The sequence below is a fragment of the Oratosquilla oratoria genome, chromosome 4 (assembly GCF_046742065.1).
Source record: "Oratosquilla oratoria isolate Oo_2021 chromosome 4, ASM4674206v1, whole genome shotgun sequence".
In the NCBI taxonomy this organism is placed as follows: domain Eukaryota; kingdom Metazoa; phylum Arthropoda; class Malacostraca; order Stomatopoda; family Squillidae; genus Oratosquilla; species Oratosquilla oratoria.
In genome coordinates, this window is record NC_134780.1 from 30046725 (window position 1) to 30072144 (window position 25420).

The 25420-nt window shown below is 37.8% G+C and overlaps 1 protein-coding gene across 1 annotated transcript in view; it reads left to right on the forward strand.

The window, feature by feature from the left end:
* Positions 1 to 25190, forward strand: part of LOC143024440 (uncharacterized) — a 54652-nt gene extending 29462 nt beyond the window's left edge. Inside the window, exons 9-11 of the mRNA XM_076183244.1 lie at positions 61 to 276; positions 7614 to 7708; positions 24790 to 25190. Coding sequence (XP_076039359.1) covers positions 61 to 276; positions 7614 to 7708; positions 24790 to 25133 — 655 coding nt within the window. The 3' untranslated portion in view covers positions 25134 to 25190. The remainder of the gene's footprint in view (positions 1 to 60; positions 277 to 7613; positions 7709 to 24789) is intronic.
* The last annotated feature ends 230 nt before the right edge of the window (positions 25191 to 25420 follow it).

The following is a 25420-nucleotide window of genomic DNA, read 5'->3' on the forward strand; positions in this document are numbered from 1 at the left end:
TTCCTCCACTGATTTCATCCTTCCTTGAGAACACTGTGTCTCCAAGAGACACTCTTTCAGGACTTTAAGAGGTTCTCTAATACAATGCCCAAACACCATATCGAAGGGTGAGAGACCCAACGATTCGTTAGGTACTTCACGCACAGCAAACAACAACTATGGAGTGCTTGACCCTATCCTGTATAATATCCTAGGCACCATTTCCTTAGCATGCTCTTTAAGGTTTGATGGTACCTTTCAAGTGCACCCTGACTTTGAGGATAGTATGCACTTGATGTAATTTAATAATAACCAGGGCTCCCAAACCCTGCATAACCTTTATAGGCAGAAATACAGACCCTTGGTCTGTGTCGACCCCTTCACTTTTATTTTCAGTTCCCTTCGTCTCTATGTAATGTTTCTTGAAGGGTGAATTAAAAAGGAGGTATATTTTTCTTCTTTTCTTCTTCACTAATTCTCTACAACGTATTTGTCTTACGTACACCAGAGGACTCCGGCCTGGGATCCCCAATCCACTCACTAAGCCATCTCTACTCCGACGTCACTACTTAATTCATCTAATAATCTTAAGCTTTACAAAAAGTGCCTCCCCTTAAGGGGGTGACTTCTCTCCCATGTACCAATAATATTTTTCTCTTTCTCCACCCTTCTCCAATCAGAAAGACTGTTACACCGTCTTAAGCAATACTGCTTGCACAAGCAATCTCAACATCGAAGCGGAATGGCCTAGTTTACATATCACCTCAGCATTAAAATCTTTACCCTAGCTGTTGTTTATAAACTTTAGATGGTGAGCAAAACTATGCAACTCCGCAACTCCTTCGCGGCTATTGTTTTCAAAACATCTAACTCGTAAAAATAAAATTCTCGCCACTTATCCCTCTAACTACTTATCTACCAGCCTCTTACAGGGCTCGGCAGCTACCCTTGGTCGTCCCGACCAATTATTTTCTACTACCCTCTTACGGGCCTTGCCAACATATACTTGGAAAATTGTCATATACAAGAGGCTAAATATTTATTAATTCTGTAAAAACTGGCAAAATAGATTGTATCATCAATACATATGCCACACATATATCATTTCAAAGAAACAAGCAACCCCTCTAACATGCACAAATGTCAATAAAAAAAATCAAACAGAAAAAAAAATTGAATAGCATAATTGTCAGAAACAAAAAAATAGTTTGCACCACATATTTGCAAAACTCGCTACGTCGATTAAGAGCAGCAAATTTAGATTCCAATGGAGAGCGTTTTCAGCTTTGCAAAAAAAAATTGAGATAGGCCAAATATTATGAAAGTTATACACACAGCATTGTAGAGTATCTCTTGCTGAATTTAAATTTTTGTTTCACACAGACTTATTTCACTTTTTGTCTAGGACACACAATGTATAAGATTTTTCAATTATTCATAAAATAAAAATGTTCAATACTTATGGGAATTGTCCTTGTGTATTGGCAAGGGTCCGTGTCTGACACACAGCAGGTCCAAGGTCTTCATGTCTGACCAAAGCTCCAGGTAGTATCTCTGCTTGACACCAAGTAGTTCAGTCTCCCATCACAATCAAGCACCATACAAATTACAAAAATTATTGCAGTCTTCATCTGTAAAATATATCAAGATTAATATTCAATTCTCGCACGATATTATCAACATATTCCCTATACTCTTCTGGGTTTAGAGTTTCTTTAAAACTAATACACTGTGTGTCACATGTATCCTCATTATCAAATTGTACCCTAACCTTCTTTATATCATCTAAGTGGTTAATTTATACTTCCCTAGTTTCTAAGTGTAAGATCTTGTATTTATTTCCACATGCAACATCAATTACCCTATATGGACCTGAGTACCTTGGTGAAAGTTTATTATAGGGTGAATGTAGTTTGACCATGACTAAATCTCCTATTTTTAATTATTTTTTATGTACTATTTTGTGATTGTTGCTTTTTCATCTCTTGTGTATACTCATGCATATGTTCTCTAACTCTTTAGTGTATAGTTTGAAATGTATTTATCCTATTTGAGATATAATCATCTATATTATACACAGGTTTCTGGTCTGCAATCAAGATTTCATATGGAAGAATTTTGTCCTCCCCAAAAACAATAAAATAGGGTGTCTCACCTGTTGCTATGTTAATTTGGTTGTTCAGAGTACATTTAACACAAAGAATCCAAGTATCCCAAGTTATATTCGTAATATGTGGACTTATCATACCTCTAAGACATGTAATAATTTTCTTATTTAACCTCTCTACAACTCCATTACTCTGAGGATGATTCACTAAGATATTGATCTTCTGTATCTTAAATAATCTACATAAGTTTTCCAAGATTTTGTTATTAAATTCAGTTCCATTATCTGAAACTAAGATCTTAGGTGTAGTGAAATTACAGATTATCTGATCATAGATTACTGAAGCAATTGTTTCAGCTTTCTTATTTGGAATGGGTTGTAAAATACAAAATCTTGAAAAATAATTAATGGCAACAAATACATATTTATATCCATTCTCAGACATAGGTAACTCCAATGTATCTATGTGAACTCTTTCCCAAGGTTTCTGTGGAATGGGATATGTTAACATAGGAGCAGGTTTTGGTGTATTTCCTTTCACCTTAGCACATTTCAAACAATTTTCTATATAATCATATATATCTTTCTTCATACCTGGCCAAAAGTATTTAAGTTGTGCTTGTCTATATGTTTTATCCTTTCCTGGATGTGAACTATAATCACTATCATGAAGTAACTTCAGTATCTCTTTTACAACAGTTTGTGGTATTACCAACTGATTCACTGGACCTCTAAAAATATTTTCCCCTCTTACAACTGTTTTTCTATGCAAAAGTCCATTAGTCAAAAGTTTTGGAGGATTTCCTCTTGGGTTTATCAAACAATGGGCTAATGAGTAACATGTCTTGTCATCCCTCTGTTTTATTACTAGCATTTCCTCATCCAAGGGTCACTAACTCGTCTATACTACAAACAGAATTGATCAACCCTGTTGTTGGTTGGCTAATGTTTCTAGAAAGTACATCTGCTGCAACATTCTTTCTACCCGGAATATATTCAAACCTAACTTCATAGCACTGAAGTACTACAAAATATCTTGCAAGTCTGCCCCAAAGATTCTTATGCTTAAATAAGTTCTGAATAGCTGTATAAACAGTCCACTCTGATTGGATATCCCACTACCATATCTCTAAACCTTTCTAGTGAATATATCACTGCTACAATTTCTCTTTCTGTTATAGAATATTTTCTCTCTGCGCTATTACAAAGTCTAGATGTGTAAGCTATTGATTTCAAAGTTCCATTTCTCTCTTGCATCAGTATATCTCCTAAACCTATGTCAGATGCATCAGTACAAAGAATGAACTCTTTATCATAGTCTGGAAATATTAAAACTGGAGAACTCGTGTGTTTATCTTTCAACTTGTCAAAAACTTAATGTTGTGCAGGTCCCCACATGAACTCTGAGTCTTTCCTCAACAAAGAACTTAATGGATTAGCTATGTCCGCATAACTTTGGATAATTTTCCTATAATATCCTGTCAATCTCAAGGAACTTCTAATTTTTTCTACATTGTTTGGAACTGGAAAATTCTTTACTGCTTCAACCTTTGAATTTACTGTACTAAGTCCATACCTGTCTATCTTATGCCCCAAATAGATAACACTGTCCTGCAAAAACTTACATTCTTCAAGTTTCACTTTCAATACTGCTTCAACTAATCTTGAGAATATAAAATCTAATTTCTTAAAGTGCTCAGCCGCTGTTTGGGAAACTATTAAAATATCATCTAGAAATACACCTATAGTGTTTCCTAACAACCCATCTAGAACTGTATTAATTAATCTCATGTAAGGTAATGGACTATTACATAACCCAAATGGCATTAGTTTGAACTCATAGTGTCCCGTTGGAGTAGAAAATGTTGTGAATTCTCGTGAGTCTTCATGCAACTCTATTTGCAAAAAAAAATATATATATATATATATATAGTGCTAAGATACCTATTCTTAGTTCCCAAACTTCCAAGAATGTCCCTTATCACTGGTAATGGTAATCGGTCATGTATGGTATGCTTATTCAATTCCTTATAATCAATACCTGGGCGCATGGTACCATCTAATTTTGGCACCAGAATCAGAGGGAAGTTCCACTCACTTTTACTATGGTCAGTAATATCCTGCATTAACATTTCAGTCATCAGTTTATCTACAAGAGCTAATTTAGAGTATAGTACTCTGTAGCCAGGTATATAAATAGGTTGAACCCCTGGTTTTAATTTTATTTGATGATTTAAAACAGTTGTTTTACCAAAGGTGTCCCCCGGCAAAGCAATTGCTTTATTGTGCTTCAAGAGCAAGCAACTAAGTTTTCAACTAGGTTCTAGTTGATTCTTGTATTTTTTTCCAACTCTGTTTCTTCCTGAACTGAACAGATTGATGAAATTGGTAATTCCACCTCCTCAGTACATTTAAAATCTTAATGGGTTTTGCAAATACTTGGAAACGTCCTATTTGTGTACCTTTTCTTAAGACTACGACTATGTCTTTATTCAAAGTACTAATCACTAGTATTTCTACCATGTTCTTATTTGACTTCTAAATCCCTGAGTCCAATTTCAAACCTTTTAATCTAATTGATTCTGGGATGGTTAAATTTCAGTCTACAATGACTTTTTTCGACTGCATTTCAACCATGTTAATTGCTCTGGAGTGTAATAATGTCGACTTTATTATGCTACCATCCACAATTTGCAAGGCTTCATTTGTAGTTGATGAATTAGTAATTTCTGGTATTTCTTGAACATCTGAGTTGGGTTCACTATATGTGACTTTACTTTCTGTTGGTCTGGACCGCTCGGCCTCGTTATCTAAATTATAAATGTTATCTTTCCTATCTATTTCTAGGGATTCTTTGATTCTTGTCACTGGCCTTAAATCTGGTTGATTTAAAGATTGAATTAATTGTGATTTCACTAAGATCCCTAAGTCAGCGGGACATGTGACCATGTTCTCTTTTCTCATTGTTGCAAATCCTATCAATAAATCTCCTGGGGAAACAGATTCTTCTACAACTATCACTGGAATGTGCAAATGTTTATTTGTATTTAAGATAACTTCTAGTTCAACCTTACTTAATGTTTTTAACTGATTTCTAGTTACTCCTTGCAATGAATAATGGATTGGTTCCAAGATTTTCACTCCTGGTTTCAATTGGTTTAAAACTCTACTAGTTATAACATTAACTACAGATCCTGTATCAATAAATATTTGAATAGGTTTATTGAACACTCCAACAACAACGAGAGCTCCTATAGAAGCCCTTCCAATTGTAATTGTCAGTTTATAACTACCTTTGATGTTGGAGTTTTCTTTCACCCTTCTATCACTCTTATCCTTAATTCAATACTGTCTATGTGTATTTCTATGTGGAGATCTGTAGTATTGGTTTATTTTGTGTCTGGGGGGTTTCCTCTTGTTTCGGGGTGCATACGAAAATTCTACATTCATGTGTTCTATGTCCTATCCTTTGATGATACATACAGAAAGGTGGGTTTCTACAATTATATTCATCATGACCCTCATATTTGCAATTTCAACAAACAGTTCCATGATAACAGTCTTGTGCTTTATGCCTCCAAGTATTATAATTGTAACATATAACTCTAGCATCCCTTCAAGTGCTTCTAACTCTGTTCAGATTCTCTTTTTTCTGTAATCACTTCTAGAGTTCCTAGTTTCCTTCTGTTGTCCCACTGTCATCACATATGGACTAATTACTTAAGATTCATTGTACCCTTGAAGAAGATAATCTACCTCCCCCTAAATTCATTGTTGCCTTGAGATATTTATACAGCTTTTCTACCGTTAATTCATATGAGCTGTTTGTTAACAAGCCAAATGTGATTAATTTGATTACCTGAGAAACTTTCATTTTGTCACTAGATCTCTCTATTCATTCTGAATCTTTTAAGATAGAATTCATGTCTTTTGACCATTTATCTAATCTTGCTAAGCATTCTGTGTCTGATTCACTTGTTTTTACTTACATTTTAACCAAAGACCTGATAGGATCCTGATCACATTTTGACATCTAATGTTTAATGAATCCTTTCTTATAAGCTTCATATTGGTTGATATCTTCTATTTGCTGGAAATTTATTATAAGCCTAGCTCTACCCTTCTCAGGATCTACATTATCTTTTAAAATTTCTATTTTCCTTTTTTCATCTGTTATATTTTTACTAATGATTAATGTATCAATCAAACTGAGAAACTTATTAACTCCTATGGTGTTTTCATTACCTGTGAATTTGGAAATATTTATATTTAAGGTATGAAACTCGTGTCTTAATACATTAGTGTTAGTCATACCTTCAGTGTTTTTAAAGTCGATTTGACTTGACTGCCTCCACGTACGTCCACCTCGTCGTCCCTCGTCAGTCCTTGTTCACTGTTGCTTGTAGTGGCTCATCCCCTCGTTCCTCGTAGCTCGCTGTACCTCGTTCACTCGTAGTAGTAGTTGCTCGTAGTGGCTCGTCCCCTCGTTCCTCGTAGCTCGCTGTACCTCGTTCACTCGTAGTAGTAGTTGCTCGTAGTGACTCGTCCCCTCGTTCCTCGTCTTGTCGTCCCTTGGATTTAGCATACGTGTGGTTGTGGTTGCGGTTGTGGTTGTGGTAGCGGTTGCGGTTGTGGTTGTGGTTGGTGTACCCGTACACTCGTAGACTTATCTTGCACTCAGTCTTGTAGTTTGCTGCACGCACCAGTCTTGTAATTACTTCGGAGGTTCATCCCTAGCTGCCGCCACTGTCGACCCCTTCACTTTCAGTTTCATTTCCCTTCGTCTCTATGTAATTAACGTTTCTTGAAGGGTGAATTAAAGAGGAGGTATGGTTTTTCTTCTTTTATTCTTCATTAATTCTCTACAACGTATTTGTCTTACGTACACCAGAGGACTCCGGCCTGGGATCCCCAATCCACTCACTAAGCCATCTCTGCTCCGACGTCACTACTTAATTCATCCAATAATCTTAAGCGTTACAAATAAGTGCTTACCCTTAAGGGCGTGACTTTTCTCCCATGTACCAATAATATTTTTCTCCTCCTCCACCCTTCTCCAATCAGAAAGACTGTTACACCGTCTTAAGAAATACTGCTTGCACAAGCAATCTCAACATCGAAGCGGAATGGTCTAGTTTATATATTATCACCTCAGCATTAAAATCTCTACCCCAGATGTTGTTTATAAACTTTAGATGGTGAGCGAGATTATGCAACTCCGCAACTCCTTCGCGGCTATTGTTTTCAAAACATCTAACTCGTAAAAATGAAATTCTCGCCACCTACCTCTCTATCTACGAACCTCTTACAGTCTGTTTGCAACTCTCTAGGTAATCCCCAACTTGTAAAGAATTACTTATCTCTATTTTCTTCATTTCATTCTTTATTCATCTATTCATCGTTTTCACCCTCATGTTATTTTCTTTATTTTTATTTCCTTTAGTAATTTGTCTTTTTTATTTTGTTACCGTTTCGACGCACTGCTAGCCACGGTGTATATTTAACAGTTATGTAATCTGACCCTCAGGTCTTGTATTTCATTTTACAACTACTTGGTCAGTACATCGAGAAACCTCTCGAAGTTTAAGGACAACGCGCCTGCGTCGGGCTTCTCTTCTAAACGTAAGTATGTGAGTGTAAAGTCTGCAACTAACGTAAACTGGAACTCATAACACTTTTTGCCATTGCTATTGTAAACACCTACCCCTTTGCTACACTATGTAGTACATTACAACGAACTGAATCTGTATAGTGAAATCAAATGCAGTATAACAGCTGTAACCTACTGACGGTAGACCATAGATAAAACTTGAATATCTAAACGTAGAGTGAATATTCTACTTTCACTATTGCACTTTCTTCTATATGTCTAACTTCTATGATGAACACACACTATAAGTACATTAGTATAACCAGTGAAAATATTTCCTTGTGGGTAGACAAGGTATACTGCTGTTTAGCTTTTTATTCGGAATTTCTATATCTCTAGCTAATTTACGTTGACTTATTGGTAGACTGCAAAGTAGTTGTCCCTAGGTTGCTGCAACGTTTCGGTCTAGGCTTGACACCATCTTCAGGCTTAATGGTCTATGGACTACCTAGGACAGACCACATACTCGCATGCACGGGATTGGTTTTTGTGGGAGGACAAGAAAAGTCTGTAAGAAAACGAAATGATAGTCGTATATAAAAGGGGATATTGGCACTGAAAACTTTTGAGGGATATTTATTGGGGCTTGTATCGTGACTCAGGAGGCATGTGGCTGGAGATTGGACAATGAGGGTTGCATCTACTCTAAATCAAACCATATATAGGTCGGAGGTATAGTTGTACGGAAAGGTAGAGATACGGATTTTTTTTTTTTTAGTAAGAGGTAAACTGAGATGAGATATAATATGAGAGAAAATTAGGAATGAACTGAATTCTAGTCGAAGAAAAAATATGTGTATATGTTTGTGCATGTGGGCGTGATTTTGTTCATGGGAAGTGTGTGTATATTTCCTACGAGAAGTCGAATTCACTTCCCACGTGTAGCAGTGAACTCACCTCTAACCCCTGCCTTTTCCCTTCCTTACTCGGCAGACATAGAAAAGGGAGAAGACTGCTGAATGGTTTTATTTTGTGTGTCTTTCATTTATATACGTTTAAAGCCGTATGATTAGTTATTGGTGGGAATTCGCGGCGGCGTTCCTGATTGGATGCCCATTAGCCAATAGGAGTCACGGGGAGAAGCTTTGTGCTCCTTTAATACGGGAGAATTTGCAGGTCAGAGATGTTCATGGATAGTTTTAAATCTGCAATGTAGATGACTTCAAGGCATATGAGTCGGCTACATAAAGGAACGTGTTCTTCCATCATCAATATCATATAAATTCCAACATGCCTTCGGTCATATCTCTGTTTAACAATTCCACCAGACAAAATCCTCACGGGTAAGCAGCTGGATAGTGTCCACCACTTCGCGTCAGCCCCGCGTCCCCGACTTTCCAGCATATATGCGCTCAGAACAAATCTACTGAACAAACCCCCTGGTTTCACAGTGATATCTAAGTTGTCAATTTTCTTGCCATTATTATGTACTGTGAATTACCTAACTGTGCATTGTGAAGGACTGTATGATTCATTATTCTGAAGATGGCTTCCTGTAGTCAAAACGTCAAGTAGAATGGAAGATATTGGGGAAACCTATTCATGCTCACCCTCCTAAAGTAAGGTCTATAGTCAGAAAAATTGACATCAGATATAATATATATATATATATATATATATATATACACGTGTGTGTGTGTGTGTGTGTGTGTGTGTGTGTGTGTGTGTGTGTGTGTGTGTGTGTGTGTGTGTGTGTGTGTGTGTGTGTGTGTGTGTGTGTGTGTGTGTGTGTGTGTGTGTGTGTGTGTGTGTGTGTGTGTGTGTGTGTGTGTGTGTGTGTGTGTGTGCATTTACCTAGTTATATTTACCTAGTTGTATTTTACGAAAAGGGGAGCTATGCTCGTGGTGTCCCGTCTTCATATATCATTTTATCTAGACTGTTTTTATATTCGTGTATTGTTTTTGCACACACCACTTTCTCATCTAACTTGTTCCAAATGTCTATTACTCTGTGAGGAAAGCTGTTCTTTTTCAGATCTCTTCTACAATTGTCTTTCTTGATTTTCTTTCTGTGTCCTCTTGTATTTCTACTATCACATTTTATTAGATCCTTTCTATCAATAGTTTCTATGCCTTTCATGATTCTATAAATAGTCATTAAGTCTCCTCTCTCTCTTCTTTGCTCTAATGCCTGTAGCTCAAGTTTTGCTAGTCTCTCTTCATATAATAGTTTTGAGAGGGTTGGTGTCAATTTTGTAATTGCTCTTTGTATTCTCTCAAGTTTTGTTTATACATTTTTTTGTACTTGGTGACCACGTCGTCGCTGCATATTTCAATCTTGGTCTTATTAAAGTGGCTACTATTTTCTTCACCATTTCTTCATCCAGGTATGTAAATGCCACTTTGATTATTCTTATTAAATTATAAGTTTTTCAAAAGATTTTGTTTACATGTTTCTCAGGGGACATATTATTCATAATAATGACCCCCAGGTCCTTCTCATTTTCTACTTTTTTATATCTTCTTCTCCCAATCTATATGATCCCACTATTCTTTTTTTGCTTACTCCAAATTCCATTATACTACACTTCTTAATATTGAATTCCATCTCCCACTTCCTCCTCCATTCCCATACTTTATTGAGATCACTCTGTAGTGACTCACAATCTTCTTCAGTGTTCACCTTTTGCAAAAATTTTCCATCATCCGCAAAGAAGCTCATATAGCTTTCAATTCCTTTATCCATATCATTAATATATATAGCAAACATTATTGGGGCCAGAACTGTTCCTTGTGGAACACCACTTATTACTTCATCCCAATTAGAGTATTTGTCTCTTATCACTACTCTCATTTTTCTTTCATGCAAGACGCCTTCCATCCACTTCAGCAGTTTGTCCTGTATTCCACCTGCAGTTTCTAATTTCTTAAGCAACTTCTTATGTGGCACATTATCAAAAGCTTTTTTCAGGTCTAGAAATGCACAATCAGCATCCATCTCTTTCTTGTATTATATCTATTAGCCTTGAATAGATATACATTAAGTTTGTGACGCATGATCGTCCTTGTCTGAATCCAAATTGCCTTGGATTTAGTACGTTGTTTTTTTCCAAATGCCTTACCCATCTACTTTTGATCATTCTTTCACAAATTTTTGCTATCGTACTTGTTAGAGAGACCGGTCTATAGTTAGTAGGGTCTTCCTTGCTCCCCCTTTATATATTGGTACTATATTTGCTCTTCTCCAATCTTTTGGAACTTTCCCTTCTTTCAATGAACTATTTATTAGGCTATGTGTTTTGCCTGTTAGTTCATTCTTGCATTCCTTCAAAATCCAGTTTGCTATTTCATCTGGTCTATGCGATTTTCTGACATCAAGATTACTCAAGTGTTTCATTATTTCATTCCTTGATATTTCTACCTCTTTCATAAGGGGGATTTTCTCTTCCCATTCTATATCTCTAGATTGCATGTTCTCCCTTGTAAACACCGATTTAAAATGCTTGTTCATAATCTCTGCCATTTCTATTTCCTCTTTGTATTCAACTCCTCCTTGTCGTAGTTTCTTTAGTTCTTGTTTGTTTTACAGTTTGTTGTTTACAAATCTGTAAAATAGTTTTGGTTGATCTTTACATTTTTCTATGACAACTTTTTCATATTTTCTCTTTTCTTCTCTGCACACTTGTACATATTCTTTTCTATAACTAGTAAATATTTTCCATTTTTCAGGTCTTTTGTCTTTTTTTCCTTTTATCCAAGCTTTATCTCTTTTGTCTTATAACTCTCTACATTTTTTTTTTTTTTTGTATCAGCTCTTTACATATTCTTTTTCTTGCTCTTGTCTTAGGACATACTTTTCCACTCCCTCTTTATAAATTTTTGTCAATATATTCCATTTCTCTTCTACTGTTGTTTCTTCCTTGTGTATTCTTTCCCAGTCTGCTTTTTGAAAGAATTCTCTTATTTGATAAAAAAAAAATTCATACATCAATCTTCCCTTTCAATATTGTTCATTTTTTCGTGTATTTTTCCTCATTTAGTTCCAGTTCAATGAATATGTGGTCACTTTTATTTGTTGGGGTCTTAAATTCAATCTTGTCCACTATTTCAGGTTCTGATGTGATTATTAGGTCCAGTCTCGATGGTTCTTTCTCATTTCTATACCTGGTATTCTCTTGAATCCATTGCGACATTGTATGTTCTATAATCATATCAAGTAGTACATTTCCCCATAGGTCGTCTCCACCCTTCACTGTCATCTCTTCCCAGCAGATTTCTTTACAATGAAAGTCACCCATTATAACTATTCTTCCTCCATCTTCCATTATCTTATTTAGTGTTATCCTTGTGTCCTCTAACATAATTTTGTGTTCTCTCTCTTCCCATGAGGCCGTTTTAGGAGGCACGTAATTTACTACAAAATTCCTGCTCTTCCCATCCCTGTCCTCCACTTCCATCATAATCATCTTTACTCTATTCTTTCCATATGTGACATTCCTCACATCTATATTCTTTTTAGTCAGGAACATAACTCCACCCCCTTGTTTTACCTCTCTGTTTCTAATCCAATAATTATATGCACCATGTCCTACACTGTTGGGTGGTAGTGGACCTTTCACTTTTGTCTCTACAATTCCCATTATGTCAGTTCGTTCAAGCTTGTTATTAATCCATCTACATTTGTGTAAGACACTCTTAATTTTCTGCTACTTCCATTATGTTTTCCGTTTCCCTTCTGTTTTCCTCTGCTATGAACCATTTCCTCACTTCCATATTCACTACTCTCCAATAGAATTTATCTTTTTCTGACTCTGTTCTTGTTTCGTTTTTTCCTTAGCTTCTAGTCTTTTTGTTTTCTCATCCTCTCTTTCCTCTTTATTCATTTCTCTTTTTATCCATACCTGTTTATATTGCTCACTGTCTGCTAGTTCCCCTGTTTTAGCTAAGATATTCTCTGCTGTCGTTTTTGACCTTAATTTAACCTTAATTGGTCTGGTCATATCTGTATTGTATTTCCCGAGCCTATACATTTCTTCTATTTGTTTCCCTATTTCTGGTTCATCTTCTTGAACTACTTCTAATATATTATTTACTTTTTCCCTTTCCTCCTTTATTTTTGTAGTCCTATTTAGATTACACTCCTCTTCCAGCCCTAATATAATTATACATTTCTTTTTATCTGCTAAGTCTCTTATTATGTTCTCCTTCTCCCTCACCACTTTAATAACTGTGTCTTTATTTTGTTCTTTCACCTGCTGTTCCATTATACTTCTAAATTCCATTTTATTGTTCTCTTGTACTTTTTTCCAACCACTTACCTCTTTTGCTATGGACTCTTTATTCTCTTTATTACTCCTCTTTAATTCCTCATTCTCTCCCTTTACTTTTCTTAACTGTCTTTTTAATTCTACTGTTTCTTTAGTCAGGTTTTGATTCTCCTTCATTAGTTCTTTCAGCTTATCAACTCTTTGAGTAATTCACTTTATTTGGTTAAACTTAGCTTCCCAATTTTCATTCATTTCTTTTAGTTACTCCTCTAAATTTACTAGTCGGGGGAGGTTGTCATTTCCTCCCGCATTAAATCCATAGAAATAGTTATCTTCACCTTCAATTGCGCTGCTCTTATCTATATTTCTAATTTTTACATTTTTACTAATCACATCGATTTCACCGTCAGGCCGTCTCTTGGTACATAGCGTCTGAGTTGTTCCTGGGCCCTATCTTCCCCTTCCTCATTTCCTTCCATTTTCCTCAGTAATCCCTCCCCTTCTCCTTTTTCTTCGCCTTCCCACTACATCACGAGCTTTCCCCTTCCATATTAATACAACACAGGTACTTCCTTGTCGTTGTGAGCCTCGAAATGTGTAGATATCACCGGATTCCAGACTTCGCTGCCACTCCGACCGACGTGTGTGTGTGTGTGTGTGTGTGTGTGTGTGTGTGTGTGTGTGTGTGTGTGTGTGTGTGTGTGTGTGTGTGTGTGTGTGTGTGTGTGTGTGTGTGTGTGTGTGTGTGTGTGTGTGTGTGTGTGTGTGTGTGTGTGTGTGTGTGTGTGTGTGTGTGTGTGTGTGTGTGTGTATGTGTACATATATTGGAATAAAGCTCCATATTCCATATTTATACACACGCACACACACACACACACACACACACACACACACACACACACACACACACACACACACACGCATAGAATGAAAGTGAACACTCCAAAATGCTGGAAGACACAAGAAAAACACTAAATGAAATACTAAAGAAAGAAGGAAAGCTGGCAATTATAGGTGATTTCAACTTGAAAGAAATATGTTGGGAAGAAATGACTGTGAAAGGTGGAGAAGATCACTGGGGAAACATATTACTGGAAATGACCATTGATTACACATTGACGCAATGGGTCAAGGAAAACACCAGATATGGAAATAACGATAAACCCTCAAGATTGGGTTTGATATTCATATCAGAACCCAAAATTGTGGATAAAATCGAATACAAGACACCAATTGGAACAAGTGGTCACATACTACTAAATGAAAACTATGGTTTAATATTTCAGGAATACATTTGAGAACTCGGTCATCTTTGTTTTAACCAGCGTAGATTCTCTAATAGCCCCGTCTGGGGTATTGGTTGCATGTTATTGTGGCAAAGTAACATGCAGTTGATACTTTAGGGTCTATATGGGGCATCCCTACGGACCAGAGTCACACATCATTTTGTCTGTGATAGAGGAAAACTCTGTTCATAGAGAAATGATGACACTTTTATACTACGACTGTCCCTCCATTATGCTGTCCCCAACACCTTGTTACTGCCCTGTACCATTTCTCTGAATATTCATTTCCTTTTTTCGCCGACCCTGTGGTGGGGGAAGAGAATGCTACCACCAAGTCTTTCCACTTGAGTCGTAAAAGGCGACAAAAAACGGGACGGGGGATGGGATTAGGAGTCCTACTACCTGTAGCCCCAAAAGGGGACATTCCTAAAAAAAGAAGCAAAGGCATAAGAGGGTCTGGGGTTTTTCCAGCCAGTACCCTAAGGTTTTGGTCTTTTAATGTGCGTGGATGTGGTACAGATGAGAGTAAAAGGGAAGAAATAGGTAGTATGTTTGTGAGAAGAATGATGGATGTGCTGGCTTTGAGTGAAACTAAAATGAAAGGAAAGGGCAACTGAGAGTTTGGGAGTGTAGCTGGAAAGTACTTAGGACTGAAGAGGGGACGAGGGAGAGAAGGGGTGGCTATACTAGTAAGTGAAGAGATAAGTAAGCGGGTAGTGGAGTGGAAGGAGGTTTCATCAAGGTTGATGTGGATGAAGGTGAACTGGGAAGGGAGATGTGGGTTTTTGTAAGTGCGTATGGACCTGGTAGTGAGAAGAGCGTAGAGGAAAGGGAAGCTTTTTGGGTAGATATAAATGAGTGCATAGAGGGATTAGGGAGAAATGTCAATGTAGTTGTATTGGGAGACCTTAATGCTAGGGTAGGAAATGAACCAATAGAGGGAATGATTGGGAAGTATGGAGTTCCAGGTTAAAATCGTAGTGGAGAATTAATGGTGGAGATGTGTCTTGAAAGAGAGTTGATGATAGCAAATACAGTGTTTAGGAAGAAAGTCAAGCATAAGTACACATGGGAGAGGGTGCGGGATGGAAGGGTGGCAGATAGAGCGTTAATGGTCTATATAGTGGGACCAGGAATATGGTAGGAAGAGTTAAGGATGTACATGTTCTAAGGGGAGAGAGTGGGGAATATCCGATAATTTTCTGGTGGAAGATAAAATTGAGAGTGGAGAATAGGTGGAGAAAGAGGAACAGGGCAGAAGGTAGGGAGGTACTTAGAGTGAACTGCTTAAATAAGAAAAGAAAAAAAGGAGAATGAGTATAAGAAGAAGTATCGAGTAGAACTAGGAGTGGAGGAGGAATGAGGAAGGTTCAAGGAGGGAGTCATAAGGTGTGCAAAGATGGTGTGTGGAACAAGGAGGGCGGGAGGAATTAGAAGGAAGGGTAGTGAGTGGTGGGATGAGGAAGCAAAGAAAGGTGTAGAAGAGAAGAAGCAGACATTCATAGATTCGCTACAAATTAGGACGAGGGAATCGTATGAGAGGTACAAAGTAAAGAGAAGGGAAGTTAAGCATAAGATAAAGAAAGGAAAGAGGAGAGCTGATGTGAAATGGGGTAGGATTATGACAGAAAATTTTGAAAGCAATAAAGAGATGTTTTGGAAGGAAATTAAAAGAGAAAGAGGAGGCGAATCAAGTAGAGAAGAAAAGGTAAAAGGTGCAGAAGGAGAGATGATAATGGAAGAGAAGGCAGTGAGAGGAAGGTGGGCAGAGTATTTTAGGGAGTTGCTAAATGTGAAGGAGGATAGGGAGGGAAAGGTAGTTGCAGTGGGAAGCGCTAAGAAAATGAGAGTGATGAGTGAGGAAATTGGAGGAAAAATAGGGAAGGATGAAATGAAAGCAGCTGTTAAAATGATGAAAGCAGGTAAGGCACCTGGTTTGGATGGATGCCATCTAGAATGTCTGAAGAAAGGAGGTACAGTTATGGTGGACTGGCTGGTGAGGTTATTCAATGTTTATGTAAGAGAGGGTAGAGTGCCGGAGGACTGGAGGAGTGCCCGTATAGTTCCACTTTACAAGGGAAAGGGGGACAAGTGTGAGTGTAGTAGTTTCAGAGGGATCAGCTTGTTGAATGTAGTTGGGAAGGTTTATGGAAGGGTCTTGATTGAGAGGATTAGGAGAGTAACAGAGGAAGTAATTGGTGAGGATCAGTGTGGGTTTAGGACAGGTAGGGGATGTGTAGATCAGATTTTTGTGGTAAGACATATATGTGAGAAAGCTATAGGAAAAGGTAAGGATGTTTTTTGGGTTTTTATGGATCTGGAAAAGGCTTACGGCAGGGTAGACAGGAAGGCACGGTGGGAGGTACTGCAATATATGGGATAGGAGGAAAGCTGTTAAGAGCAGTCAAGAGTTTTTACGAGAGTAGTAGAGCTTGTGTTAGGATTAGAAATGGAGAGAGTGAATGATTTGAGGTAAAGGTGGGACTTCGTCAGTGATGTGTTATGTCGCCCTGGCTGTTCAATCTTTACATGAATGGGCTGGTGCGAGAGGTGAATGCAAGGGTAGTGGGTCAGGGGTTGGAGATGGTTAAAGAAAATGGAGAAAAGTGGGAGGTGAGCCAGCTGTTGTTTGTAGACGACACTGAGCTTGTAGTAGGATCAGAGGAGGGAATGAGGAAGTTAGTGACAGAGTTTGAGAAGGTGCGTGAAAGAAGGAGAGGAGTGATAGCAGGCTGGAAGTGAGCATTAAGGGTGAAAGACTGGAGGAAGTGGATAGTTTTAGATACTTGGGTGCGAATGTGGCAGGAAAGGGAGGAGTGGGGGTGGAGGTAGAATGCAGATTGAGAGAAGCGAGTAAATGCCTTGGTGGATTAAAAAGTGTAATGAAAAATAGGCATCTGGGAATGAATGCCAAGAGGAGGTTATATGAAGGAGTGATTGTGCCAACAGCAATGTACGGGGCAGAAACATGGAACATGAGAGAGGAAGAGGGAAGGAGTTTGAATGTGTTTGAGATGAAATGTCTGAGAAGTATGATAGGGGTTACTAGGCTGGATAGAGTGAGAAATGAGGAGGTGAGGAGGAGAACAGGGGTGGAAAGGGAACTGAGAGATAGGGTTGATGAAAGAGTATTAGGATGGTTTGGACACATGGAAACAATGAGTGAAGAAAGATTAGTAAAAGAAGTGTGGAAGGCGGAGGTGGAAGGAGTGAATATGAGGGGGCGTCCTAGGATGAGATGGATGGATGGGGTGAAAGGGGCATTACAAAAGAGAGGAATGTCTGTGGAGGAAGGACGGGAGAGGACAGAAGATAGGGATGAATGGAGAGGGGTTGTGTATAGATGATGCTGTGATGCATGAGGGGGAGTGGCTGGGGGATGGGAAGTGAGGAAGTACGTATGAGAAAAAAAAAATTGATGCAGCCCGAAGGGATTTCTCCCCGTCTTCTCCTTTTCTGCATGGGGGACGGAGAGGGGGGGGTCGCCGAATTTATGAAACGGCCTTGCTGTGGATGTGGTGTCTTGCGACACTGCTTCTGACCTAGGGCAGTGGACAGGATGCAGGGATGACCCGTCATCCAGGAGATGCCAAGATAGGAGGGAGGGAGGAGGGTAGAGGGGAGTGGAATATACAGGAAATGGAATGGGTGGGAGTGGTTTCTATGCCTTTTTCTTTTTTGCTATTCCCCGTGTAGGGGAAAAAAGCCTTTGGTATATGTATGTAGATTCTCTAAATGTAGATATTTTAGAAATTTGAATCTCGAAGGCCTTCTGAATCAAAGACGTGATCCCTTAGAGGTTTCCAAAAAAGAAGTTCTTCTTCGTCCTGAGCTCAGGGTAATCTGATCATTGTTCCGACGTCAATGCGCACAGTATTCCAAGGGACTCTTACGAGTTCGAAAAGAGCTCAGAAGGCCACGGGTTAATATTTACTTTAAGTAATTTCTCAAAGTTAATTCCCGATTTATTAAACCAAAATTGTTACATAGATTTAATAAACAAAATAAAGAGGAGGGGAGTTTAATCGTATCTTATCTAAAGTTACGATAGGCGTGGTTCGAAGTTTCAGGAAAGGCTCCTGAATCGAAGAAAATAACACTTTGAGGGAAAGTTTCTCGAACTAAGGTAAACACTAAGATTCCCAATAACAATTACCACAACTAGAACTAGAATTAAATGAAGAAACAAATATAGAAATAAACAAAAAACACAGAAAAGGAAGACTAATGTATAACAAACAGATTTTGGAAAACTTAGAAAACTCTTCCAAGAAGCAAATTGGGAAAAATTTAATAATGAAATAACAAAGATGGAAGAGAGGTGGACAATTTGGAAGAAAATCTATAAGGAAGGAGTGGACAAATATGTAGCTAGACAAAACAGGAAAGGGTATACATAAAATCTTGGTACAATAAAAAGTGCAGTGAGGCAAAACACAGAAGATGGAAAAAAAAAATTCTGAGAAATGGAAAATATAGACCAAACTAGGAAATGAATATGTAAAAATATGTAGGGAAGAAAAAAGAAATTATGAAAAGGACATAATAGACAAATGTAAAGATCAACCCAAATTATTTTATAGATATGTAAACGGCAAACTAAAAAATAAACAGGAAATACTTAAATTACGTCAAGGTAACAGAGAATACACAGAAGATATAGAAATGGCAGATATTATGAACAAACATTTCAAATCTGTATTCACAAAAGAAAAAGAAAATCTACAAAACTGTGAACAAAGAAATGAAGTAAGATTTCCTCCAATGAAGGAATTAAATATTACTCAGAATGAAATAAAGAATCAAATATTAAAGCTTGACGTTAACAAATCACATGGCCCGGACGGAGTTGCAAACTGGATACTAAAGGAATGTATAGACGAACTAACAGGAAAAATATACAAAATAGTTGAATACTCACTCAAAGAAGGAAAACTACCTGGAGACTGGAAAAATGCCAATATAGTGCCAATATATAAATGTGGTAATAAGGAACACGTAACAAATTATAGACCGGTGTCCCTAACGAGTACAATAGTTAAAATTTTTGAGAGGATCATCATAAATAGATGGACAAAATATCTAAAGGAGATCAATATACTGAACCAGAGGCTATTTGGATTCAGACAGAGAAGATCATGTACCACTAGTTTGATTTGTTTCTATTCAAGATTGATAGATATATTGCAAGAAAGGGATGGCTGGGTAGACTGTGCTTTCTTGGACTTACAAAAGGCATTTGATAAGGTACCATACAGAAAATTGCTATATAAACTGGAAACAATATGAGGCATAATGGAAAACTATTGAATTGGATGGAGGACTTCCTATATGGAAGAAAAATGAGAGTAGTGCTCAGAGACAAATATTCAAAATGGGAAGAAATGAGTAGTGGAGTCCCACAGGGGTCAGTGCTGGCTCCGATAATGTTTGCTATATATGTAAATGACATGGACGAAAGTATTGAATGTTACATGAACTTCTTTGTGGATGATGCAAAGTTATTAAAGAGAATAAACTCTGAAATAGACTGTGACTCATTACAGAGTGATCTGAACAAAGTCTCAGAGTGGAGCAATAAATGGGAAGTAGAATTCAACATCAAGGAATGCAATATAAACGAATTTGGGAAAAACAAGAATAGAATATCAGGACAGTATAAAATTGACTGAAAAGAAGTAAAGAAAGTAAATTCTGAAAGGGACCTAGGAGTAATCACCAAAGACATGTCGCCAGATAAACATGTGAATAAAATAGTCGGAGAAACATACAATTTGTTGAGATCAATAAAGGTGACCTCTAAATACCTGGATAATGAAATGACTAAGAAAATATTACAAACACTGATAAGGCCAAAACTGGAATATGCAGCGCTGATATGGTCACCCAGTACAAAAAAGAATATAATTTTTTTTAGAAAGAATACAAAGAGCAACGACAAAGATGGCCCCAACACTTTCAAACCTGACATATGAGCAAAGAATGGCCGAAATGGAATTGCCAACCCTGGAACAAAGAGAACGAGGGGACCTACTAGCCGTCTACAGAATTATGAAAAGAAAAGAACGCCTTGATAGAGAGGACTTAATAAAGAGGGACAGAGGAAAAACAAGAGGACATGCAATGAAACTGAGAAAAGACAACTATAGAAGAGACCTAAAAAAGAACAGCTTCCCACACAGAGTGATAGATATGTGGAACAAATTGTACGAAAAAATAGTGTGTGCAAACACAATACAAGAATTTAAGAACAAACTTAATCTTGCGAAATACAAAAACGGGTCACCGTGAGGATGGCTCCCCTTCCCGTAAAATACAACTAGGTAACTAGGTAAACACACACACACACACACACACACACACACACACACACACACACACACACACACACACACACACACACACACACACACACACACACACACACACACACACACACACACACACACACACACACACACACACACACACACACACACACACACACGTAGACCGATTCACAGCGAAGATTGGAGCTCCTAAGAAGAAGGAAAATTTTCGTGGATCTCAACGACGAGGAAGTACCTTTTTGTATTTATAGGGAAGGGGAAAGCTCGTGGTGTAGTGGGAAGGTGGTGGAAAAGGAGAAGGGGAGGGATTACTAAGAAAAATGGAAGGAAATGAGGAAGGAGGCGGGAAAAAGGTCAACAAAAGGTCCTCAGCTGACGCTGAAGAAGTGAATAATTTCAGTAAAATCATTAAGTTCAGAAATATAAATGAGAACAACAAAATAGAAAGAGAAGATAAGAATTTCAATAGATTTAACGAAGGTGGGGATGCCAACCTCCCCCGATTAGCAAGGTTAGAGGAAAAAATAGAAAAAATGGCTCAACACTGGGAAAGTAGGCTAGGTAAACTCACACAAATTGCACAGCGAGTTGATAAATTGGAACAATTAAAGAATGAAAACCAAAGCCTAACTAAAAAAGTAGAAGAATTGAAAAAACAGTTAAATGAAGTAAAAGATGAGAATGAGGAATTAAAGAGGAATAATAGAGAGAATAAAGAGCATAGCAAAGGAAGCACAGGATTGGAAGAAAGTCCAAGACAACAATAAAATTGCATTTAAAGACATAGTGATACAGCAGATAAAATAACAAACTGAAAATATAGTCATTTAAGTAATGAGGGAGAAGGAGAATATAGTAAGAGACATAGCAGGTAAAAAGAAATGCATAATTATATTAGGGATGGAAGAGAAGAATAACTTAAACAGGACTACGAGAATTAAGGAGGAAAAAGAAAAAATAAACAATATATTAGAATTAGTTCAGGAAGATGAACCTGAAATAAGGAAACAAATTGAAGAAATGAATAGACTCGGGAAATATAGTACAGATAAGACCAGACCAATTAAGATTAAATTCAGGTCACAAACGACAGCAAAGAATATCTTAGCAAAAACAGGGAAACTAGCAGACAGTGAACAATATAAAAAGGTATGAATAAAAAGAGAAATGAATAAAGAGGAAAGAGAAGAGGAAAAAACGAAAAGACAAGAAGTAAGGAAAATAACGAGAGAAGAACAGAGTCAGAAAAAGAGGAATTCTATTGGAGAGTAGTGAATATGAAAGGGAGGAAATGGACAGAGAAAAACAAAAGGGAAACAGAAAATGCAAATATAGATGGATTAATAACAGGCTTGAACGAACTGAATGATTATCTGAAGGAAAAAGAACCGGACATAATGGGAATTGTAGAGACAAAAGTGAAAGGTCCACTACCACCCAGTTAATGTTAGTGTCCAGCTTTCAGCAGCATACATTAAAATCGGTACCAAAACTGATTCAAAAATAGTTTTCTTTGCCTCCGTAGGTACATTTATATCTTTTAGGATAGGGTACAAGGCACAGACACCTCTGCTGATATTCTTTCAGTTATAATTTCTCTATTCTTGCATCCATCTTTTGTAAATACGCTTCCCAGATACTTAACACACTGTGCTTCTTTAACATCTTCATTTTCAATCATTATTTCTGCAATGTCATAAATTTCTTTCGTGATGGTTAGTATTTCAGTCTTCTGAATACTAGTGCTTAGCCCCGCCTCATTAAAGCATCTTTTCCAACAATTTAGAGCTCTTTCTAACTGTAATCTGTCGTTACTCCAGCAATGTCATCTGCATACACTAGTATATCTCCATCCCCTTCTCCTTGATCTCTTATTCTCTTTTTATAATTTTTAATAAGGCTATCCATATATGCTATGAATAATAAAGGGGACAAGACACTTCCTTTATTTCACTCCTGTTATATCAAACCATTCATCTTTCTCATAACCAGTTCTAACAAGGCACGAACACGGCTTATATGTACTTTCTTTGGCTTTCTGCAGTTTGCTTGTCATTTCATATTCCTCCACGAAACATTTCCATAATTTGTTTCTTGGAACGGAGTCAAATGCTTGCTAAGTCTATAAAAGCACAATACAAATTGTTGTTATACTCCCAGCATTTTTCCATGACCATCCTTAAAGTAAAAATGGGGTCAGATGTACTTCTATCTTTCATATATCCAAACTGTTCTTCTCCTAGCTTCGGCTCTATCACTGTTCTTGCTCTCTTTTCTAGGATTCTTTCATAAAGTTTAGCTACTTGATTGATGAGAGAGATAACTCTGTAATTACCACAGAAACCTGAGTCGCCTTTACCTTTATAGACCGGTAGCATAATGGTCTTGCCCTAACTTTGTGGAATAGTTTCTTCTCTCCAGGCCTTGTTTAATATTGCCAATATCTTCTCTTTTAGGGCATCACTTCCCTCCTTTATCAGCTCGATCGGTAAGGCATCACATCTCAGTGCTTTATCGTTTTTCATCTTCTTCAGGGCTTCTTGTAGCTCGTTTCTTGTTATTTCATCATCTTGGTGTTGTCTCTCTTTAAGATCACCTTCGTTCTCTTTACCTTCATCCATGACTTCACCTCCCACACTCAGAAGTTTTTTAAAATAACTGTCATTACTCGTTTACCTTGTTGGGTTCTACAATAACATTACCTTTGTCATCTTTAATGTTATGCACTATACTCTTATCTTTCCTATATGGTTTTGCTAATCCAAATATTTTCTTCTTACTACCTTTTAGATCTTGTTCTATTGTCTCTCCTAACTTCTTCCAAACATTTTGTTGTGCTGTTCTCTTCACTTCTTCTGCCTTATTTCTTGAAGTGACATATTCTATTCTTGTTTCAGGTGTTTTATGTCTCAACTACTTTCTTAGTGCCTTCACTTTTTCTTTTACTGCACACTTTACTTCCTCTGTCCACCATGGTGTATGTCTTTTCTTACTTCCTCCCACCATTTTTGTTCCTAACGTTTCTTCTGCTACACCATTAATTGTTTCCCGCAGATCTTCCCAATCCTCAGCTGCTTCCTCTCTGAGATTAATTTTCTCATCTACTGCTACCTAATACTTGTCTTTTGTTCCAGCATCTTTTAATGACTGAACTTTGATGCCTTTTCTCTTTTGTATTTATCTTTGCTTTAAATAACAAACAAAACTGTAAATAATAATAAATGGACAGATAAATAATAATAAATGACAATCAAACAAATAATAATAAACAGACATATAATAACAAACAAGTAAACAAATAGTTAATAAATAAATGAAAAAATAGCATGACTGCTTTTGGCAAAATGATCTAGCCGGTGACGGTGATTTGGTAACAGTCCACGAGAACCTGATTGGCTGAGAGGGCGGTGACGTCACGGCAAAGGGGACAACTGATTGGCCGAGAGTGGTGACATCACGGCAACGGAGACGACTGATAGGCTGAGAACGCTGACGTCACGGCAACGGAGACAATTGATTTGCCGCAAGCGAAGCAAGCTCGCCCTACGGGCCGAGCCTCCCGAAGGGCAGAGCGCAAAGTGAGCAGCGCCGCAGGCCAAACGCCCATGGAGAGACCATGGCGGCGAAGCCGGTGCTTGTATATAATAGATGGCAGGCATTACAGCATCTTGTTAGATGTTTATCTAAAAAAATCTTAAAGCTTCGAACTGAACTACATTGTACTACCTCTGCAGGAAGTTTATTCCATTCATTAACTACACTGTTGGCGATGTTGTTCCTACCCACTTTCAAATTAAATGTATTTCCTGACAGTTTGAGACCATTATTTCTTGTCTAATTCTTATTAAGTGTCAAAATTTTGTCACTTTTGATGTTGTCAATTCCCTTTAGAATCTTAAAGACCTGTATCAAGTCACCTCTAAGTCTACGCCTTTTTAGGGAAAACAGATTCATATGTTTTAGTCGACTTTCGTATGATTTACCTTTGATATTCGGAATCATTTTGGTAGAACCCCCAAATATCAAAATAAAAATGTTTGTTATCCAGTGAAGCATAAAGAAATATTTGTAATTAATCCTATTCCTGCTGCATGACATTACAGGGGCGAAGTCTGTTTCAGTTGACCCTCATGGTAATATATGTATCCCATTAATTTTGTTTAGGAAAAGAGACACCCCCATCTCAGTCTCCCTGCAATCAAGAGACTAAAACTTCCCTCTTCCTCCACAGGATTCCACAAACACGCCCGTTGTTGTATAGAGAAATGGCAAAAGTTGGCTTCTGCAGGCCTGAAAGCCCGGCGACTCCTCCCAATATATTATGAGTACCTTCGAGAGGACCCTATATCTAAATTGCGACTCATTATCAGTTTCCTTGGGATGGAGCCCGACGAAGGGCGACTGTCGTGTCTACAAAAGCACTCTGAGGGTCCCTACAAAGGCAACCAGCTCACTATTGACCCATACACTCCCAAGGAGAAGCTGGCCATTTCCAAGGCTACCAACTTCGTGAATGCAAGTCTCCAGAAGAGGGGCTTCGATCCTCTTCCTGACTACTCACTCTATCGCAGTTGAAGTGCAGGGATCGACATACCTCTTTTAACCTATCGTCCAGGAATCCTTAGAACGCCATCTCTCGTTCTCTCTCTCTCTCTCTCTCTCTCTCTCTCTCTCTCTCTCTCTCTCTCTCTCTCTCTCTCTCTCTCTTTCCTTCATTTGTTTTCGCTCGCTCGCTCGTTCGTTTTCTTTCCAATTCCCATACGCGTTCGCACGCACTGACACACACACACACACACACACACACACACACACACACACACACACACACACACACACACACACACACACACACACACACACAC